The sequence below is a fragment of the Pleurodeles waltl genome, chromosome 6, assembly GCF_031143425.1.
Source record: "Pleurodeles waltl isolate 20211129_DDA chromosome 6, aPleWal1.hap1.20221129, whole genome shotgun sequence".
Taxonomy (NCBI): domain Eukaryota; kingdom Metazoa; phylum Chordata; class Amphibia; order Caudata; family Salamandridae; genus Pleurodeles; species Pleurodeles waltl.
Genome location: NC_090445.1, coordinates 21908662 through 21931658, shown reverse-complemented (window position 1 = coordinate 21931658; position 22997 = coordinate 21908662). Strand labels below are relative to the sequence as shown.

The 22997-nt window shown below is 51.4% G+C and overlaps 1 protein-coding gene across 1 annotated transcript; it reads left to right on the top strand.

Moving 5' to 3' along the window:
- The first annotated feature begins 615 nt into the window (after window positions 1-615).
- LOC138301465 (streptococcal hemagglutinin-like) lies at window positions 616-21023 on the top strand. Its single transcript, XM_069241975.1, has 4 exons — window positions 616-693; window positions 3661-3711; window positions 14760-18769; window positions 18965-21023. Exons 1-4 carry the CDS (start codon window positions 616-618, stop codon window positions 21021-21023), a joined length of 6198 nt encoding a protein of 2065 aa, XP_069098076.1.
- The last annotated feature ends 1974 nt before the right edge of the window (window positions 21024-22997 follow it).

The window sequence follows — 22997 nt, the reverse complement described above, 5'->3', positions numbered from 1 at the left end:
TTTGTAGCCAATGTGGGCTACCTGTCTTCAATGTTGCAGCAATTCAACATCTGTGAGATAAATATCATCTACATAGGACAATGCTTCAGGGTCAATGTTGTGCAATATTGAAGTCACACAATCCGGACTGGACTGTTCTTGTACCCCTGGGGTAAACAACAGAGTTTTTTCTGGGAGCCTAGTGTGCTGAAACTTGTTAAGTCTCTACTCTCAGGCGCTATATTTTGGCAGGAGAAACCATTGGATATGTCCAGTGTTGTTTTGTATTTTATGCGCACTATGTTGTTCATGAGTGCCGTGCTATGTGAGCTTTGTATAGCGTATGTGCGTGTATGACTGTTTAAATGTATGTAGTCTAACACTATTCTGTACGAATGGTCCGGTTTAGCTACTGGGAATAAGGGATTATTCATAGGTGAGACACAGGGTTCGATTACGCTCTGGTACTCCAGTTGTGTGAGGATTTCCCTCACGGGTGCTTTAGCATCATGTTTTATTGGATATTGGGGTTGTGGTTGGGGTTGATTTTTAATAGGTACAACATGATCGGGGGAATCTTTATCCTTCCCTATGTGGTTGTGATATAACACAGGTGCCTGCGCCAATGCCCAATCGATGACGCAGGATTCTGCTAGCTCCCCAGGAACAAGGGGCGAGAAAGAAGGTTTGATAACATCTTCACCATTTGGGCAGGTATAGACAAATTCAGGTGGCCAATCCCTTTCGGCCAGTAGAATATCATATATGTTTATGATGTAGTCCCAAAAGATTGCGTCGATTGTGAGCTCTATGTTTACTTCTAACCGTAACGTTACTTTGTACACCCTATCAGGCGTGGAGACACGCATGTCCGCAGTCTCTACTTGTAGGAAATCATCAGTTGCTTTCACCTCCAGATGCTCTAGAAGATTCCGGTGAACTATTGTGATCTCTGCTGTGCTGTCTCAAAGCGCTAATGCCCACTTCTTGTTCTTCAATGGAGCCCTCTTCTTGAGTGGCATGTCGAACTGCAACCTTTGCCAATGTTTTCTTTTTGAATTGGGGGTTTTGCTGGGGAAGTTTCCCTTCTTTTTTAACAGAAACTTCTGTTAAGAGCTGTGATTCCCGTCTCGGTTTCACATACTCAGTTTTCCGCTCTGACTGCCCACCTCTCTCACTGCATTTTTCCAGTGAGTCCTGAAAGGAACGAGATTGGCGTGTATCAGTATATTGATATTTGTCAGGTGTTTTTATATTATCTCTGTTTCTGAGATTACATCTATTCTGTGGGGTCTCCATATGCGGAGATTCTCCCATTTCTTTTTTAGGTGTTGTTGTTTTTTGTCCCAACATTTCTTAGTACCCTCAGGAGCTTACTTGGTAGAATCTTTATTAGATTTACCCTGTAACTGTGGTTTTGTTGGTCTGGCCCCCAGACTATCTCAACTAGTGCTAGAGTAGGTTTCCACAATACTTTTTGGCAGCTAACGTTCTTGGTCCTGTGGAGGAACGTTGTGGAGCTGCATGCGCACCGCTAGTGCGACCGCTTTCCCTTTAAGGTTACTTAAAATGATTGAGGATGCTGTGGCAAAGTTGCCCATTAGTTGCATCCCCAAGTCCAGGGCCTGGGCAGCCCCGTATTCGTCTTGAATTTGTTTCAACACTTCCGGTAAATTGGCAAGTGTCGGTGTACCATGTGCAGTAGTATAGAGCATGGCAAATACCGTGCCCCAAGTATTACAGTTATCTATAGTGGGAACCATCCCAAATGGCAAGCACATAGTTAATATTCTATGCTTATCCTGAGGTCCCGTATGGGGAAATACTTCTTCCAGTGCGTTTATTTTTTGAGCTAACCAAAACAGAATTTCATCTCATTTGGCGGGTACTTTACCCATGATAGAATGTACAGTTGCAGGATTAATACCTGGCGTTACTGCATGTAGTTGCGCCGGAGCAGCACGTGCTGGGTTTGTATTTATTGTTTGCATTACAAATTGTAGTAATCGTCTATATATTTCTGTCAGCTCAGCGTATGAGTGGCGGACTTTAACTACCATCAAGGTTGCTGCATCAGGGATTGTTGTATAAGTGGCCAATAAAGGCCAGGTAGGACCATCATTACTTAGAGGACTTATCTAGCATGTAAGATTGTGTGGCGTAGGGAACCATCAAGCTAATTATTATGTTCTTGATAAGATAGAGGTATGTCTATATATGCATATGCTCTGTATTGTGCAGGTATATAGTGATGAAATGTATTGGTGTTCCCATCAGCTGCTGGAAATGTGACCCAAGAATAAAAAAGTTCTGTTCTATAGGATGGATGAGCCTCAACACAAAATGTAACTGGACCCCCATGGGCCGTTAGGCCATGTGTCAATAAATGTGCAGTAAGGGGTGGTCACATATTGACTGTAATTCCTACCTGTTGCGGGTTAGCCATAGCGAATGGTGAATTTTGTTCAGAGATAAGCACACCAAATGGGGATTATCCTTTTAAGAGTTCAAGCTTGAACAACTTAAGGCATTATTTAGGTACTCCCTACTTAGCTGAGGAGGAAATCCTCAAAACCACAGACGTCTCCGTATATAGTACTGAGGTGTCTTTGTATGTAGTGAGACAGAGATACTCAGGAGGACCCAAAAATTAGAGCCTGACCAAACGTGCCTGCGGTGTGGGGGACTGAGTCTAACCTACTACAGGTGACACCTGTCGGCCTAATCCGGGTTTTGCTCTGGCTAACTAGCAGTGCCTCATCTCCACCCAAGAGCAGGGATGATTGGGCAGCCGAGCGCATGACAGAATTGACTCCTCAGGGAAACCGTGGTCACTCAGATATCATCCGTTTCTCCCATTTACATTGGTCTCACATATACAAGGACAAGTAGAGGCAGAATATGTTTCAATAAGGTTTAAATGAAGCAACTGCATCTTAGATAATAAAGCATGTACTGCAATAACCAGGATGATGAAACATGATAGGATTAAAATTGTGATGAGGAGAGTAAAGCATAAAAATAACACTACCATATTGTCACTAAAATGATTAAAATAATTACTACCTAGGCTATGATAGAGCACAGCATGTTAAGCTCTAGATCTGCCCTTCAGGCTCCGCCTGGGAAGACATCATCCCTCATACCTGAGCCTGTACTGTACATAAGCAGCTGCTGCGAAGCACTCATCGATCAGCATACAGTCGCGGTCATCTGGCTGGAATCTCCCTCCAATGTGTATGGAACAGAGAAGTGTTTTTATAATAAAACAGCTGATGTTCTGAGAAAATGTCTCTACTTAAGGATATGTATGTTTCTATGAATACCAGAGACAAAGCGTTACCACGTTTACCGGCAACCTATCCTACTGCAGCCTTGAGAAAAGCACAGAGTGAAAGAAATGTCTAGTTTAAGAACACAGTGCTGGCCTAGGCAAGGAACAGCTAGATAGAGGGAAATAAAACAAGACCGCAAATGTGGCTATAGTTAAAATAATAAACAAAGCTGAATAAAATATATCTAGGTTAAAGTGCACAGCGGCAGGCCTGGATTTGCTAAAATAACGTGTATGAAGCTATAACGAAAATGGCTACACAACAGTACTGCTCTCCCGGTCACTGCGTTTAATTAAACCAATTGTTCCTGTTTTACCAAACACCTCTTGTCTTTCATTTCTTTAAGGTAAATCCACATTTGAGCAACAAAGCCCCGCTTCCCATAAAGAACACATTGGTGAGTAGCAGTGGCGAAGACACACAATGCAGGAAGACTGTGGTGCATCTTGCACTTACCTAAGAGGTAAGAAAGTTCAAGAGGCCGGTGAGAGTCTGACACACCCTTGATAGTTACAAACAAGAAAGTCCCCTGAAATACAAGGAGCAGAACGGAGGCCCGGATCAGAAGAAAAACAAACAGCAGCATCAAGGTCCATACCACCAAAAAATAGACCAGGAGAAACCAAGGGAGAAGCATGCAGATCCAGCCAAACAGAAAAACAGGCAGGAGCATGCAGGTCTAGACCATCAGAAACACACAGAGCAGCAGCATGCAGGCCCAGACAAACAGAAAAACAGACAACAGCATGCAGGCCCAGACCAGGAGAAGCACAGGGAGTAGCATGGAGGCCCAGCCAAACAGAAAAACAGGCAGAAGCATGCAGGTCTAGACCATCAGAAACACACAGAGCAACATGCAGGCCCAGGCAAACACAAAAACAGGCAGCAGCATGGAGGCCCAGACCAAAAGAAAAACAGGCAGCAGCATGCAGGCCTAGACGAAGGTAAAAACAGGCAGCAGCATGCAGACCGAGACAAGGAGAAACACAGGGAGAATCATACAGGTCCAGAACATCGGAAGCACAGAGAGCAGCATGCAGGCCCAGCTGAACAGAAAAACAGGCAGCAGCATGCAGCCCAGACCAGGAGAAACACACAGAGCAGCATGCAGGCCCAGACAAACAGAAAAACAGTCAGCAGCATGCAGGCTCAGACCAAGAGAAACCAAGGGAGTAGCATGCAGGCCCAGACAAACAGAAACACACAGAGCAGCATGTAGGCCCAGACAAACAGAAAAACAGGCAGCAGCATTGATGCCCAGACCAGGAGAAACCCAGGGAGTAGCATGCAGGTCCAGCCAAACAGAAAACAGGCAGCAGCATGCAGGTCCAGGCCATCAGAAAAACACAGAACAGCATGCAGGGCCAGGCAAACAGAAAAAACAGGCAGCAGCATGCAAGCTCAGGCAAACATCAAAACAGGCAGAAGCATGCAGGCGCAGACAAACATAAAAACAGGCAGCAGCATGCAGGCGCATACCATGAGAAACACAGGGAGCAGCATGCATGCCTAGACCATCTACAGCACAGGGAACAGCATGGAGACAAAGCCAAACAAGAGAGGCAGTACCTGGACTCTGACTTCACAGATCAGACCTTCATAAAACACTGAACCCAGAGATCTCTCTTCATTACAACCGCTGCACACAAAGGGCCTGATTTTAACCTTGGCGGACGGCCTCCGCCGTCCGCCAAGGTTCCGCCGCCAAATGACCGCACCGCGGTCACAAGACCGCGGCGGCCATTCTAACATTTCCTCTGGGCCGGCGGGCGCTCTCCAAAAGAGCGCCCGCCAGCCCAGAGGAAATGCCCCTGCAACGAGGACGCCGGCTCAGAATTGAGCCGGCGTAGTTGCAGGGGTGCGACGGGTGCAGTTTGCACCCGTCGCGTATTTCAGTGTCTGCATGGCAGACACTGAAATACTTTGCGGGGCCCTCTTACGGGGGCCCCTGCCGTGCCCATGCCATTGGCATGGGCACAGCAGGGGCCCCCAGGGGCCCCGCGGCACCCCCTACCGCCATCCTGTTCATGGCGGGTTTCCCGCCATGAACAGGATGGCAGTAGGGGCTGTCAGAATCCTCATGGCGGCGGAGCGCGCTCCGCCGCCATGAAGGATTCCCCCGAGCAGCGGTAAGTCGGCGGGAGCCCGCCGACTTGCCGCTTCTGACCGCGGCTGAACCGCCGCGGTCAGAATGCTCGTGGGAGCACCGCGAGCCTGTTGGCGGTGCTCCCGTGGTCGGTGGCCCTGGCGGCCATCGGCCGCCAGGGTCAGAATGACCCCCAAAGTTCTTTTAGCCAAGGATGGACATGGACGGGGATGGGCCAGGGTGATCCTTCCTGTCTCCGTGCATGTAAGATCCCAATCCACAGTGGTGTCTCTTCCGCCCACATGAGATTCCATGATGCCCATGTGTGTGGACAGCCCCTCCATGCTTACAGAGTCTAGGGCCCTCATTCTAACCCCGGCGGTCTCAGACCGCCGGGGCCAGGGTCGGCGGGAGCACCGCCGACAGACCGGCGGTGCCCCGCAGGGCATTCTGACCGCGGCAGTTTGGCCGCGGTCAGAAAGGGAAAACCGGCGGTCTCCCGCCGGTTTACCGCTGCCCTTAGAATCCCCCATGGCGGCGCAGCTTGCTGCGCCGCCATGGGGGATTCTGACACCCCCTACCGCCATCCTGTTCCTGGCGGTTCGCCCGCCAGGAACAGGATGGCGGTAGGGGGTGCCGCGGGGCCCCTGGGGGCCCCTGCCGTGCCCATGCCAATGGCATGGGCACGGCAGGGGCCCCCGTAAGAGGGCCCCACAAAGTATTTCAGTGTCTGCCTAGCAGACACTGAAATACGTGACGGGTGCAACTGCACCCGTCGCACCTTCCCACTCCGCCGGCTCAATTCTGAGCCGGCATCTTAGTAGGAAGGTTGATTTGCCCTGGGCTGGCGGGCGGCCTTTTGGCGGCCGCCCGCCAGCCCAGGGCAAATCCCAAAATACCCTCAGCGGTCTTTCGACCGCGGAGCGGTATTTTGGTGGGGGAACTTCGGCGGGCGGCCTCCGCCGCCCGCCGAAGTTAGAATCACCCCCTAGGTTCCTTACAGAAAGCATGTGCTGGACTCACACTTCCTAGAGTTGTCTCTGCCTCTGCTGATAGCAATTCAATCAATCAATCAATGAATCAGGATTTATAAAGTACAGCTATCACCCGATAGGGTATCCATGAGCTTGCAGGTCCCTGAAGCTTATTCGAACAGCCAGGTTTTGAGGGACCTTTTGAATTCTGGAAGTGAGGTGATGGTCCGGAGGTGCGTGGGGAGGCTGTTTCAGGTCTTTGCTGTGATGTGAGAGAAAGGACGTCCTCCACTTCATCTTTAGTAGATGTGGAGAGTATGGGCAAGTGAAAAGGAGGAAGAGCACAGTCTTCAATTCAATTCAACCAGGATTTCTATAGTGCATGGCAACTCCCTTAACTGTTGGTGGAAGTTGCGTAGAGCCTTGTGTGCCTGGGTCAGCAGCATGAATTGGCATCTCTTCTCTATGAGGGACCAGTGGAGTTGCCTGAGGTGGGGTGTGATGTGAGTTCGTGGAGAAGGTCAAGAATAAGTCTGACTGTGCCATTCTGTATGGTCTGAAGTCTCTGCAGGAGGTCTGCGGTGATTCCTACGTAGGGAGCGTTGCCGTGGTTCAGTCGGCTGGTGATGAGGGCCTGTGTCACTGTGCATCGTGTGTAGGGGCAGTCACTCGAAGATCTTAGCATTTCAAAACTCACTGTGACTTTCACTCCAGATGCCTGCCTGCACCCTGTCCCTTGCTGTTCTGGCTTTAGTGTCCCTCTTACCCAGTGGTATGAATTAGAGTGAGAAAAAATTGAGTAATTTGCTTTGTGAAGTTATATAAAATTTTGGGGGAAATTATTTGAAATTATACATAATTATTTGAAACGCAAATCCGTCTTTTGGTGCTACATTTAAGCACAAGTGCATACTTGTGTGCAGTTTTTGACAAGATGATCTTTTTGTGCTCAGTAAATAGCTTTAAAGCACAAATAACGGAAACAACAGCTGAACGTGTTGTGTTTGTTCACATTGGGGCTTAATTATGGGGAATTGGTGTAGGGCAGCACTGCAAGTCTTGTTGACGCTGTAGGAGGCTGGCCTGGCTTGTAGTGGGTACCAAGGGGTACTTACACTCTGTACCAGGTCCAGTTATCCCTTATTAGCGTAGAAGAGATGTTTCTAGCAGCTTAGGCTGATAGAAGGTAGCTATAGCAGAGCAGCTTAGGCTCAACTAGGAGACATGCAAAGCTCCTACTATACCACTGGTGTCATATGCACAATATCATAAGAAAACACAATACACAGATATACTAAAAATAAAGGTACTTTATTTTTATGACAATATGCCAAAAGTATCTCAGTGAGTACCCTCAGTATGAGGATGCAAAATATACACAAAATATATGTACACAATACCAAAAATATGCAGTAATAGCAAAAGGAAGTAATGCAAGCAATGCAAAGTTACAGTAGATTGCAGTAGGAACAAATAGGTATAGGGGCAACACAAACCATATACTCCAAAAGTGGAATGCGAACCACGAATGGACCCCAAACCTATGTGAGCTTGTAGAGGGTCACTGGGACTGTAAGAAAACAGTGAGGGTTAAAAAAAATAGCCCACCCCAAGACCCTGAAAAGTAGGTGTAAAGTGCACCTATGTTCCCCAGAGAGCACAGAAGTCGTGATAGGGGAATTGTGCAAGGAAGACCAACACCAGCAATGCAACCAAAGTGGATTTCTGGACGAGAGTACCTGTGGAACAAGGGGACCAAGTCCAAGAGTCGCGACAAAGTCGAGAGTGGGCAGATGCCCAGGAAATGCCAGCTGAAGGTGCAAAGAAGCTGCCACCGGATGGTAGAAGCTGTGGATTCTGCAAGAACGAAGAGGACTAGGAACTTCCCCTTTGGAGGATGGATGTCCCGCGTCATGAAGAAGCTTGCAGAGGTGTTCCCACACAGAAAGTCCACAAACAAACCTTGCTAGCTGCAAGGGTAACAGTTAGGATTTTTGTATGCTGCTGTGGCCCAGGAGGGACCAGGATGTCACCACTTGGATGAGGAGACAGAGAGGGCGTCCAGCAAGTCAGGGAGTCCTCACAGAAGCAGGCAGCACCCGCAGAAGTACCGGAACAGGCACTTGGAAGAGGAGTGAACCAGAGCTCACCCGAAGACACAAAAGGGAGGCCCACGACGCCGGAGGACAACTCAGGAGGTTGTGCACTGCAGGTTAGAGTGTCGGGGACCCAGGCTTGGCTGTGCATGAAGGAAATCCTGGAAGAGTGTACAGGAGCCGGAGCAGCTGCAAATCACACGGTACCCAGCAATGCAGTCTTGCGTGGGGAGGCAAGGACTTACCTCCACCAAACTTGGACTGAAGAGTCACTGGACTGTGGGAGTCACTTGGACAGAGTTGCTGAGTTCCAGGGACCACGCTCGTCGTGCTGAGAGGGGACCCAGAGGAGTGGTGATGCAGTCTTTTGTTGCCTGCGGTTGCAGGGGGAAGATTCCGTCGTCCCACAGGAGATTTCTTCAGAGCTCCTGGTGCAAGAAGGAGGCAGGCTACCCCCAGAGCATGCACCACCAGGAAACAGGCGAGAAAGCGGCAGGATCAGCGATACAAGGTTGCAGTAGTCGTCTTTGCTACTTTGTTGCGGTTTTGCAGGCGTCCTGAGCAGTCAGCGGTCGATCCTTTGGCAGAAGGTGAAGAGAGAGATGCAGAGGAACTCTGATGAGCAGTTGCATTCGTTATCTAAAGAATTCCCCAAAGCAGAGACCCTAAATAGCCAGAAAAGGAGGTTTGGCTACCTAGTAAGGAGGATAGGCTAGCAACACAGGTAAGAGCCTATCAGAAGGAGTCTCTGACGTCACCTGCTGGCACTGGCCACTCAGAGCAGTCCAGTGTGCCAGCAGCACCTCTGTTTCCAAGATGGCAGAGGTCTGGAGCACACTGGAGGAGCTCTGGGCACCTCCCCTGGGAGGTGCAGGTCAGGGGAGTGGTCACTCCCCTTTCTTTTGTCCAGTTTCGCGACAGAGCAGGGCTGGGGGATCCCTGAACCGGTGTGGACTGGCTTATGCAGAGATGGGCACCATCTGTGCCCATCAAAGCATTTCCAGAGGCTGGGGGAGGCTACTCCTCCCCAGCCCTGACACCTTTTTCCAAAGGGAGAGGGTGTAACACCCTCTCTTTGAGGAAGTCCTTTGTTCTGCCTTCCTGGGCCAAGCCTGGCTGGACCCCAGGAGGGCAGAAACCTGTCTGAGGGGCTGGCAGCAGCAGCAGCTGCAGTGAAACCCCGGGAAAGGTAGTTTGGCAGTACCCGGGTCTGTGCTAGAGACTCGGGGGATCATGGAATTGTCTCCCCAATGCCAGAATGGCATTGGGGTGACAATTCCATGATCTTAGACATGTTTCATGGCCATGTTCGGAGTTACCATTGTGATGCTATACATAGGTAGTGACCCATGTATAGTGCACGCGTGAAATGGTGTCCCCGCACTCACAAAGTCCGGGGAATTTGCCCTGAACGATGTGGGGGCACCTTGGCTAGTGCCAGGGTGCCCACACACTAAGTAACTTAGCACCCAACCTTTACCAGGTAAAGGTTAGACATATAGGTGACTTATAAGTTACTTAAGTGCAGTGGTAAATGGCTGTGAAATAACGTGGACATATTTCACTCAGGCTGCAGTGGCAGGCCTGTGTAAGAATTGTCAGAGCTCCCTATGGGTGGCAAAAGAAATGCTGCAGCCCATAGGGATCTCCTGGAACCCCAATACCCTGGGTACCTCAGTACCATATACTAGGGAATTATAAGGGTGTTCCAGTATGCCAATATGAATTGGTGAAATTGGTCACTAGCCTGTTAGTGACAATTTGTAAAGAGAGAGCATAACCACTGAGGTTCTGGTTAGCAGAGCCTCAGTGAGACAGTTAGGCATCACACAGGGAACACATACCTATAGGTCACAAACTTATGAGCACTGGGGTCCTGACTAGCAGGGTCCCAGTGACACATAACAAACATACTGACAACATAGGGTTTTCACTATGAGCACTGGGCCCTGGCTAGCAGGATCCCAGTGAGACAGTGAAAACACCCTGACATATACTCACAAACAGGCCAAAAGTGGGGGTAACAAGGCTAGAAAGAGGCTACTTTCTCACAGACGCGCTGCCCTACGCCATTGTGAAAGGGCAGGAATGCACCGTATTTCTTTAATACGGTGCATTAGTCTCCTTTCCCACTGCGCTGGTGCACTGCCTTGTGCCAACGTAGGCACCCTTGCGCAATTGTGCAAGGGTGTCTGTGTTGCATGCAGGATTATTTTTGTGCAGAAAGGGGCCCCTTCCTGGACAAAACCAATACTGAGAGGCATTTTTCTCTTCCTATGTGTGCTGCAGAATGCAACACATACGGAAAGAGAAAATAAAGTAGGAGAAATAAAGATACTTCTTATTGCGCCTGCCCTGGGGGCGCGTAAGGTTTTGTCTCTTAACCAGGTTTACATGATTAAGTAAATCTGGAGCAGTGTCAAAATCCAAGGGTGTTGCATAGAAAACCCACCGCAGCGCCCATGAAACTCTTCCCTGGCGCAGAGAAAGGCAACGGAGAGTGGCTTTCCGTGGCCTCATATATGCGGAAGAAAGGCTTGTGCTGTCGGAGCGTCTGAAAAAGTGACGGTCTGACAGCGCAAGGGTCTCCTAAATAAGTCTTATTGACTCCACTTTCCAGTCCTATATTTTCACTGTAAACAGCAGAGAAGTTACTCTATTGACGTAAATTTGGATTTTACCCAAATAACAAGTCTCTGTCCCGCTTCGCTCGAAAGGAGCGGGGCGGTGCGGAGCGGGGCGGTGCGGCGCGGGGGGGGCGGAGGACCGAAAATGTAATAAAATTAAGTTAAAAAAAAAACACTTACCTTTTTGGCCTGGTCTCGCATTGCGCTCCTCTTCCCTGCTGGCTGCAGGCACACGCTCCCAGCCTGCCCTGCAGCCAATCCTGACGCTGCTCAAAGCAGCGTCAGGATTGGCTGGGTGCGCCTAGCCAGGAGCTCCCAGGCAGACTTGGAGCCTGTGCCTGCTCTCTCCAGCCCGGCAAAACAGTGCTGGGCAGGAGAGAGCACAGTGTGCATGTGTGTTTGGCCGGCCAGAGACGACTGGGCTAGAGAGAGCAAAGTGCGCATGTGTGTTTGGCCGGCCAGAGGCGGCTGGGCTAGAGAGAGCACAGTGCGCATGTGTGTTTGGCCGGACAGAAACAGCCGGACAAACACACATACGCTCTGAGGGGGAGTGCTGGGCACTCCCCCTCAGAGCACGTCAACCCCGTGGCCCCGCCCCTTTACAAGTAAATTAAAACAAACACTGTTTGTTATCGTTCCTTGTAAAGGTTTTGCAGAAGCCGCTGCTGGCGGGGGGGGCACGTTCCTCCGCCCTCATGGAGGAGCCGCCCCTCCAAATAACCCGGGTTTAATTTAAATTCCACCTGGGCCTACTTATAAATTCGCCAGCAAGGAGAGGGTGGATTTTGCAGCACTAGAGCATAGACAGTCAGAAGGAGATTTCTGTAAGAGGATTTGAAGAAGCTTTAGAGCACGTTCGCTGGTTATCAATAGTCACCTTCCTGTCCTGCTGTCCCCAGGACCCCCCCCGTGCTGATGTGTTTGTCACTCAACCCTCACCAGTAACTTCTGTAGCATCAGTCCCCAGAGGGCGGGGCTTGCGGGTCTGTCAGCCAGTACCTTCTCTGTGCTTTGTCTGCGTCATCGGTGGTCCATGTCCTGAGAGTGGCTCTCACGGTTCCCAAAATGCGAACCCAAACGTACTGCACATTGTACAGTTTTACATGAGGCGAAGACTGCACTTTGAAGGTATCTACATCATTCTATGGACATGCAACATTTAGAAGGACACAAGTCCCGCGTCATCAGCCCTGCATCATCAGCTCTTCCAGACGTCACTGCTTCTCTCTATAAACTTAAAGAGTCAACAGGCCGCAGGTACTAATGCACATACTGGTACCCAGATGCACCGGCCAAGTGGCCTGGCAACAGTGCTTAATTTGAGCCGATGGTTGCCGGTAGGGGGTACCGGCACTTATTTTGGGGCTCCAGCATTTATTTTTATTGCAACAGGCATCTACTGCGAGCAACAGACACAAATGGGAAAGTCGGAGGAAGAGAAAGACAAAAAGGCACCACAAAGGGAGAAAGCAGAAAGTGTGCTGAAGGGGCAGGGAGCGGCTGTAAATAGATTACAGGGGCCCGAGATGGCTTTGGGACTACGCTGCCTCAGTATTCTGTGCTCGCACATTTAATTGCAGCAGTGGTGAGGTTCTGAGGAAATCTCTGAGCACGGGCGGCGCGTTTTTATGTTCAAATTAACCACTGCCTGACAGGGGGTTCCCAGCAGTGCTTAATTTGTGCTTGTTGTTTCCGGTGCTGAGCACAGGCACTTATTTTTGAGGGCCGGGGCTTATTCTTCGGCCTCAAACATTTGCTGCGAGCAAAAGACACATATGGGAAAGACGGATAAAGGGAAAAATGAAAAAACGTCACAAAGGGAGAAAGTAGAAGCTGCAAGAGTGAGCAGAAGATGCAGGGAGTGGCTGTATGTGAATTGAAGAGGCCCGAGATGGCTTCAAGGTTACGCAGCCTCAGTATTTTGCGTTCACACATTTAATTGCAGCGTGTTTAAGAGGAGGGCTTTGGGCACCGTCACCTTTTTATTTACAAATTAAGCACTGGTTCCAAGGCAGCTTGCTGTGTGATGTTCCAGTGGAGTTAGCTTCAACAGATATGATGTAGAGCCTGTAAACAGAAATAAAAGATAAACAGGGGGTTCAGTGCTTGGGTGCACTTCCTGTATTTCAGTGGCTAACCCTGAGGCTCCCTTGGCTCACCCTTTTCCACTTGTGGCACCAGGTGGACACAGAGGCCACGTCTCCTCACAAAGCAGTTTTCAGGAATCCCTTATATGCTGCTAACTCGCAGTCTAGACAGAATGAACAAGTCGGCGATGCTCAGCGTGTTTTAGTCAGTGTTTAATTTGTGCCGGTGTTTGCCGGTGCTCAACACCGGGACTTATTTCTAAACACCAGCACATAGCTAGGAAAGTCCACCGCATAGTAGCGCTGTGGGCCTATTTTCTAGCAGGTTTTGGTAGTGGGGTGCTTTAAGTGTTTAAAAAACTTTAAAACTGTAAGGACAAAAAACTAGCACTTCCTGGACAGCTGTAGAGTCTGCGGTGCACTGGAATAATCCCGAAATATCACACTCGCTCGAGGGTGATTGTTACCAGGGGATGCTGGCACTGGCATTGGGCAGCAGTGGTGGAAGCTGTGGGTGGTACCAGCTGGAGCTGACTTCTGTTGGGCCCGAGCACTTCATGTTTTTTAAAAATTAAGTGCTGGTTTTAGTGCCCAGGGGCCCCAGATCGTAGGAGCGATGGGGTCCTGTTAGACCATTGGGGTGGGGGAAACTTCAAACAGCTCATGTCAGGACCCAGTGCCTGCTGCTGCCTGACGCTCCTCTACATAAGGTCTGGGAGCTGAGGGATCATTTAGGGTACACCTAGGAGTTCTGGACTGGTCAATGAGCTAAAGCAGTGGTTCCCAACCAGTGGTCCGGGGACTCCTGGGGGTCCGCGAAGCCTCCTCACGGGTTCTGCAAATGCTTAGAAAATTAAATAATATTAACAGATTAGGTCCCCAGATTCCAATAATGATAAAGTGGGGTTCCCCGGTTTCCAGTAATGATAAAGTGGGGTTCCGCAGAAGCCAAAAGGTTGGGCACCACTGAGCTAAAGGCCTCCATGGGGCAACAGAGGGTGGCTTTTGGTCCATAGTTAAGGTCCACTAAGGTGGGATGTGGGCCAGAGTAGGAGAGATGTGGCGGGCGTCAAAGGACACTTTGCAGTGGGAAATGTGGCCTTCAGTTCACTACTCTCTCCAGCTAGGTCGCCATCCCTGGTGTCAGCTAGGTGCCCTGCTCCATGGTGGCTCACGGCTCCTCACTGGCATCACAGACACTGGTCGAGCCGGCAAACACGACCGCTGTTCTTTTACTGTGAGGTGACCACCTCTGCAGGTGAGAGGGGCATTCTCATAGATCCTGTCTCCCCCAGGGCAAACTGTGCAAAACTGGCTTGGACAGCGATTCCCAAAGCAGACATTTTGAAATCAACCCATGTAGTGGGTTGCTTGCGGTTCCATGGGGACACGGTGCCTGTCCTGAGGGCTGACGCACAGCAGAGTGCAGCGTCAGCGTCTCTCACCTGGTCGCCTCCACAGCAGACAGTTCAGCATCCCTCACCTGATCACCTCCACAGCAGGGAGTTCAGCATCTCCCAACTGTTCACCTCCACAGCAGGGAGTTCGGCATTTCTCACCTGTTCACCTCCACAGCAGGGAGTTCAGCATCTCCCAGCTGTTCACCTCCACAGAGGAGACATCTCTCACCTGTTCACCTCCACAGCAGAGAGTTCAGCATCTCCCACCTGTTCACCTCCACAGCAGGGAGTTGAGTATCTCCCGCCTGTTCACCTCCACAGCAGGGAGTTCAGCATCTGCCACCCGTTCACCTCCACAGCAGAGAGTTCAGCATCCCTCACCTGTTCACCTCCACAGCAGGGAGTTCAGCATCTCCCACCTGTTCACCTCCAAAGCACAGAGTGCGGCATCTCCCACCTGTTCGCCTCCACAGCAGAGTTCAGCATCTCTCACCTGTTCACCTCCACAGCAGAGAGTTCAGTATCTCTCACCTGCTCACTTCCACAGCAGAGAGTGCAGCATCTCTCACCTGTTCACCTGCACAGCAGAGAGTTCAGTATCTCTCACCTGTTGACCTCCACAGCAGAGAGTTCAGCATCTCCCATCTGTTCACCTCCACCGCAGAGAATTCAGCATCCCTCACCTGTTCGCCGCCACAGCAGAGAGTTCAGAATCTCTCACCTGTTCACCTCCACAGCAGAGTATTCAGCATCTCCCACCTGTTCACCTCCACAGCAGGGGGTTCAGCATCTCCCACAGCAGAGAGTTCAGCATCTCCCACCTGTTCACCTCCACAGCAGAGAGTTGAGTATCTCCCACCTGTTCACCTCCACAGCAGGGAGTTCAGCATCTGCCACCCGTTCACCTCCACAGCAGAGAGTTCAGCATCCCTCACCTGTTCACCTCCACAGCAGGGAGTTCAGCATCTCCCACCTGCTCACCTCCAAATCACAGAGTGCGGCATCTCCCACCTGTTCACCTCCACAGCAGAGAGTTCAGTATCTCCCACATGTTCACCTCCACAGCAGGGAGTTCTGCATCTCCCACCTGAACACCTCCACAGCAGAGAGTTCAGCATCCCTCACCTGTTCACCTCCACAGCAGGGAGTTCAACATCTCCCACTTGTTCACCTCCACAGCAGAGTTCAGCATCTCTCACCTGTTCACCTCCACAGCAGAGAGTTCAGCATCTCTCACCTGTTCACTTCCACAGCAGAGAGTTCAGCATCTCTCAACTGTTCACCTCCACAGCAGAGAGTTCAGCATCTCTCACCTGTTCACCTCCACCGCAGAGGTCAGCATCTCTCATCTGTTCACCTCAACAGCAGAGTTCAGCATCTCTCACCTGTTCACCTCCACCGCAGAGAGTTCAGCATCTCTCATCTGTTCACCTCCACCGCAGAGAGTTCAGCATCTCTCACCTGTTCACCTCCACAGCAGAGAGTTCAGCATCTTTCACCTGTTCACGTCCAACGCAGAGAGTTCAGCATCTCCCACCTGTTCACCTTCACAGCAGAGAGTGCAGCTTCAGCATCCCTCACCTGTTCACCTCCACAGCATAGAGTTCAGCATTTCTCACCTGTTCACCTCCACAGCAGAGAGGACAGCATCTCCCACCTGTTCAACTCCACCACAGAGAGTTCAGCATCTCTCATCTGTTCACATCCACAGCAGAGAGTTCAGCATCTCTCACCTGTTCACCTCCACCGCAGGGAGTTCAGCATCTCCCACCTGTTCACCTCCACAGCAGGGAGTTCAGCATCCCTCACCTGTTCACCTCCACAGCAGGGAGTTCAGCATCTCTCACCTGGTCACCTCCACAGCACAGAGTACAGCATCTCCCACCTGTTCACCTCCACAGCAGAGTGTGCCGCGTCAGCATCTCTCACCTGTTCACCTCCACAGCAGAGAGTGCAGCGTCAGCATCTCTCACCTGTTCACCTTCACCACAGAGAGTTCAGCATCTCTCACCTGTTCACCTCCACAGCAGAGAGTTCAGCATCTGTCACCTGTTCACCTCCACAGCAGAGAGTTCAGCATCTCTCACCTGTTCACCTCCACAGCAGAGTGCAGCGTCAGCATCCCTCACCTGTTGACCTCCACTGCAGAGAGTTCAGCATCCCCCACCTGTCCACCTCCACAGCAGAGAGTTCAGCATCCCTCACGGTTCACCTCCACAGCAGAGAGTTCAGCATCTCTCACCTGTTCACCTCCTCAGCAGACTTCAGCATTCCTCACCTGTTCACCTCCACCACAGAGAGTTCAGCATCTCTCACCTGTTCACCTCCACAGCAGAGAGTTCAGCATCTCTCACCTGTTCACCTCCACAGCAGGGAGTTCAGCATCTCCCAGCTGTTCACCTCCTCAGCAGAGAGTTCAGCATCTCTCACCTGGTCACCTCCACAGCAGAGAGTTCAGCGTCCCTCACCTGTTCACCTCCACAGCAGAGAGTACAGCGTCAGCATCTCTCACCTGTTCACCTCCACCGCAGAGAGTTCAGCATCTCTCACCTGTTCACCTCCACAGCAGAGAGTTCAGCATCTCTCACCTGTTCACCACCACAGCAGGGAGTTCAGCATCTCCCACCTGTTCACCTCCTCCGCAGACTTGAGCATCCCTCACCTGTTCACCTCCTCAGCAGACTTCAGCATCTCTCACCTGTTCACCTCCACAGCAGAGAGTGCAGCGTCAGCATCTCTCACCTGTTCACCTCCACCGCAGAGAGTTCAGCATCTCTCACCTGTTCACCTCCACAGCAGAGAGTGCAGCGTCAGCATCTCCCACCTGTTCACCTCCACAGCAGAGAGTTCAGCATCTCTCACCTGTTCACCTCCACAGCAGGGAGTTCAGCATCTCTCACCTGTTCACCTCCACCGCAGGGAGTTCAGCATCTCTCACCTGTTCACCTCCACAGCAGGGAGTTCAGCATTTCTCACCTGGTCACCTCCACAGCACAGAGTTCAGCATCTCTCACCTGTTCACCTCCACAGCAGAGAGTGCAGCGTCAGCATCCCTCACCTGTTCACCTCCACAGCAGAGAGTTTAGCATCTCCCACCTATTCACCTCCACAGCAGAGAGTTCAGTATCTCTCACCTGTTGACCTCCACAGCAGAGTTCAGCATCCCTCACCTGTTCACCTCCACAGCAGAGAGTTCAGCATCTCCCACCTGTTCACCTCCACAGCAGGGAGTTCAGCATCTCACACCTGTTCACCTCCACAGCAGAGAGTTCAGCATCCCTCACCTGTTCACCTCCACAGCAGAGAGTTCAGCATCTCTCACCTGTTCACCTCCTCAGCAGACTTCAGCATTCCTCACCTGTTCACCTCCACCACAGAGAGTTCAGCATCTCTCACCTGTTCACCTCCACAGCAGAGAGTTCAGCATCTCTCACCTGTTCACCTCCACAGCAGGGAGTTCAGCATCTCCCACCTGTTCACCTCCTCAGCAGAGAGTTCAGCATCTCTCACCTGGTCACCTCCACAGCAGGGAGTTCAGCATCTCCGACCTGTTCACCTCCTCAGCAGAGAGTTCAGCATCTCTCACCTTGTCACCTCCACAGCAGAGAGTTCAGCGTCCCTAACGTGTTCACCTCCACAGCAGAGAGTACAGCGTCAGCATCTCTCACCTGTTCACCTCCACCGCAGAGAGTTCAGCATCTCTCACCTGTTCACCTCCACAGCAGAGAGTTCAGCATGTCTCACCTGTTCACCACCACAGCAGGGAGTTCAGCATCTCCCACCTGTTCACCTCCTCAGCAGACTTGAGCATCCCTCACCTGTTCACCTCCTCAGCAGACTTCAGCATCTCTCACCTGTTCACCTCCACAGCAGAGAGTGCAGCGTCAGCATCTCTCACCTGTTCACCTCCACCGCAGAGAGTTCAGCATCTCTCACCTGTTCACCTCCACAGCAGAGAGTGCAGCGTCAGCATCTCCCACCTGTTCACCTCCCCAGCAGAGAGTTCAGCATCTCTCACCTGTTCACCTCCACAGCAGGGAGTTCAGCATCTCTCACCTGTTCATCTCCACTGCAGGGAGTTCAGCATCTCTCACCTGTTCCCCTCCACAGCAGGGAGTTCAGCATCTCTCACCTGGTCACCTCCACAGCACAGAGTTCAGCATCTCTCACCTGTTCACCTCCACAGTAGAGAGTGCAGCGTCAGCATCCCTCACCTGTTCACCTCCACAGCAGAGAGTTCAGCATCTCCCACCTGTTCACCTCCACAGCAGAGAGTTCAGTATCTCTCACCTGTTGACCTCCACAGCAGAGTTCAGCATCCCTCACCTGTTCACCTCCACCACAGAGAGTTCAGCATCTCTCACCTGTTCACCTCCACAGCAGAGAGTTCAGCATCTCTCACCTGTTCACCTCCACAGCAGGGAGTTCAGCATCTCCCACCTGTTCACCTCCTCAGCAGAGAGTTCAGCATCTCTCACCTGGTCACCTCCACAGCAGGGAGTTCAGCATCTCCAACCTGTTCACCTCCTCAGCAGAGAGTTCAGCATCTCTCACCTGGTCACCTCCACAGCAGACAGCTCAGCGTCCCTCACCTGTTCACCTCCACAGCAGAGAGTACAGCGTCAGCATCTCTCACCTGTTCACCTCCACCGCAGAGAGTTCAGCATCTCTCACCTGTTCACCTCCACAGCAGAGAGTTCAGCATCTCTCACCTGTTCACCACCACCGCAGGGAGTTCAGCATCTCTCACCTGTTCACCTCCACAGCAGGGAGTTCAGCATCTCTCACCTGGTCACCTCCACAGCACAGAGTTCAGCATCTCTCACCTGTTCACCTCCACAGCAGAGAGTGCAGCGTCAGCATCCCTCACCTGTTCACCTCCACAGCAGAGAGTTCAGCATCTCCCACCTGTTCACCTCCACAGCAGAGAGTTCAGTATCTCTCACCTGTTGACCTCCACAGCAGAGTTCAGCATCCCTCACCTGTTCACCTCCACAGCAGAGAGTTCAGCATCTCCCACCTGTTCACGTCCACAGCAGGGAGTTCAGCATCTCACACCTGTTCACCTCCACAGCAGAGAGTTCAGCATCTCTCACCTGTTCACCTCCACAGCAGGGAGTTCAGCATCTCTCACCTGTTCACCTCCACCGCAGGGAGTTCAGCATCTCTCACCTGTTCTCCTCCACAGCAGGGAGTTCAGCATCTCTCACCTGGTCACCTCCACAGCACAGAGTGCAGCATCTCCCACCTGTTCACCTCCACAGCAGAGAGTGCAGCGTCAGCATCCCTCACCTGTTCACCTCCACAGCAGAAAGTTCAGCATCTCCCACCTGTTCACCTCCACAGCAGAGAGTTCAGTATCTCTCACCTGTTGACCTCCACAGCAGAGTTCAGCATCCCTCACCTTTTCACCTCCACAGCAGAGAGTTCAGCATCAGCATTCCTCACCTGTTCACCTCCACAGCAGAGAGTTCAGCATCTCGCACCTGTTCACCTCCACCGCATAGAGTTCAGCATTTCTCACCTGTTCACCTCCACCGCAGAGAGTTCAGCATCTCTCACCTGTTCACCTCCACCGCAGAGAGTTCAGCATCTCTCACCTGTTCACCTCCACAGCAGGGAGTTCAGCATCTCCCACCTGTTCACCTCCTCAGCAGAGAGTTCAGCATCTCTCACCTTGTCACCTCCACAGCAGAGAGTTCAGCGTCCCTCACCTGTTCACCTCCACAGCAGAGTACAGCGTCAGCATCTCTCACCTGTTCACCTCCACAGCAGAAAGTTCAGCATCTCCCACCTGTTCACCTCCACAGCAGAGAGTTCAGCATCTCTCACCTGTTCACCTCCACAGCAGAGAGTGCAGCGTCAGCATTTCTCACCTGTTCACCTCCACCGCAGAGAGTTCAGCATCTCCCACCTGTTCACCTCCACAGCAGAGAGTTCAGCATCTCTCACCTGTTCACCTCCACCGCAGAGAGTTCAGCATCTCCCACCTGTTCACCTCCACAGCAGGGAGTTCAGCATCTCTCACCTGTTCACCTCCACAGCAGGGAGTTCAGCACCTCTCACCTGTTCGCCTCCACAGCACAGAGTTCAGCATCTCTCACCTGTTCGCCTCCACAGCACAGAGTTCAGCATCTCTCACCTGTTCACCTCCACAGCAGAGAGTGCAGCATCTGTATCTCTCACCTGTTCACCTCCACAGCAGAGAGTGCAGCGTCAGTATCTCTCACCTGTTCGCCTCCACAGCACAGAGTTCAGCATCTCTCACCTGTTCACCTCCACAGCAGAGAGTGCCGCGTCAGTATCTCTCACCTGTTCACCTCCACAGCAGAGAGTGCAGCGTCAGCATCTCTCACCTGTTCACCTCCACAGCAGAGAGTTCAGCATCTCTCACCTGTTCGCCTCCACAGCACAGAGTGCAGCTCGCAGACTCTTTTAACACCCTGATTGCCTCATCCAATAAGTAAATGAGCTTTGCAGGCGCAGTCTGAAGGGTTTGAGGCCGGAGGAGGCGGGTGCAGGTGTAAAGTGCTCCGAGTACAGGACCGCCTCTAGGCACTTGGTGCCAATCAGCACGTGGACGTGATGCAGGATGCCTGCAGAATCAGCAGAGTTTATGGAACTTCATGTTCTAATTACTGCAAACGCAGGGGGAGAAGGCAGACAACAGAGCATGAGTGACTGTTGTTAGCAGTGATTTTGGTTTTCATTTCCTGTGCATGAATTTTTTTTTCCTGTACAAAGTGGACATCAGGGTGAATTTTGCACTAAAATACATCACCCAATGGCAGTCACATAATGCTCCACAGCCCAGTGTAAAGGGAAACACTGACAGATCTGAAGCTGTTTTTTTCAAGACCACAGACCTGGCCCAAGTGCATTGTTGCATTGTTTTCCAGTGGAGCTAGGCCTGGGTGAAAGTTTGACACCGCGAACAGAACTGGAAAATTTGAACCACTGCACGCTACTCTTTTAACACTCAGGGCCTAATTTTTACTATTTTTGCGCGACATTTGCGTCAATTTTTTGAAGCAAAAGCAGGTTACACTTACAAAATATAACTGAATTTTGTAAGTTTGCGCCGCTTTTGCGTTAAGACATAACGCAAATGAGGCGCTAAAAAAACTATAAATCAGGGCCTGAGTTCCCACCAAAATCTGGCACCCGGCAGAGTTTGGTTTTTGGTTCCAGCTACGCATTGAGGACGGGAACAAGGCACAGCTTCAGAATGCGAGTCAGCAAGTGCGCGCGAGATGTGGCGCCCCCTGGCGTGATGTCCATGACCTAGTGGGACTTCCGGTGAGATTTTAGGGACACTTGGGGTCGCGGTCAGAGGCTTCCTTCCCCAGTTGCTTTTCTTTTTAAGCAGCAGCAAAATGAACTTGAGAAGGGTGCGGTGCCCTTTATGTTGATTTTTCAGTGCAAACTACGGCTGCAGTTGGAGCACAGCATGTGTTTTTGTAGGCAACACCTCTTACTTTCTCAGAGTTTTTATGTAACTCCGTGTGATTCCACAGAGTGAAATGCTGCGACTTCCACAGGCCTAACTAAAAACAGCCTGTGTTACACCTGGCTTTCAAGCTCAAAGAAACTAGGTCACTTTTCCAGAATCCCAGGGAATGGCTGGTTTCCAATGTACAAATGTTCAGCTTCTCTAGCCTCTGGGCACATCTCCTCCTTCCAGTAGGACTCGCCATTGCAATGCCATCTCCTCATCCCCCTTCCAGCATAAGCGTTTCACACGAATCAATGATGCCAGCTTCACAGGCTGCCCACCAGTGCTGGCTTCATATATTCATACACTCCTGGTGCCAGCTTCACAGGCTGCCCACCAGTGCTCGCTTCATATATTCACAAACTCCCGGTGCCAGCTTCACAGGCTGCCCACCAGTGCCGGCTTCATAGATTCATACACTCCAGGGGCCAGCTTCACAGGCTGCCCACCAGTGCTGGCTTCATAGATTCATACACTCTCGGTGCCAGCTTCACAGGCTGCCCACCAGTGCTCGCTTCATATATTCACAAACTCCCGGTGCCAGCTTCACAGGCTGCCCACCAGTGCCGGCTTCATAGATTCATACACTCCAGGGGCCAGCTTCACAGGCTGCCCACCAGTGCTGGCTTCATAGATTCATACACTCTCGGTGCCAGCTTCACAGGCTTCCCACCAGTGCTGGCTTCACAGATTCATACACTCCCTGTGCCAGCTTCACAGGCTGCCCACCAGTGCTAGCTTCACAGATTCATACACTCCCGATGCCAGCTTCACAGGCTGCCCGCCAATACTAGCTTCACATATTCATACACTCCCGGTGCCAGCTTCACAGGCTGCCCGCCAGTGCTGGCTTCACAGATTCATACACTCCCGGTGCCAGCTTCACAGGCTGCCCGCCAGTGGTGGCTTCACAGATTC

What these genes read in the sequence shown, in the direction of transcription:
- LOC138301465 (XM_069241975.1), top strand. Translation starts at nt 616, where the DNA reads ATGACGCAGGATTCTGCTAGCTCCCCAGGAACAAGGGGCGAGAAAGAA. An exon ending in CATCTTCACCATTTGGGCAG is followed by an intron (nt 694 to 3,660) that starts GTATAGACAAAT and finishes CATTTCTTTAAG; the next exon opens with GTAAATCCACATTTGAGCAA. An exon ending in TTCCCATAAAGAACACATTG is followed by an intron (nt 3,712 to 14,759) that starts GTGAGTAGCAGT and finishes TCACCTCCACAG; the next exon opens with CAGGGAGTTCAGCATCTCCC.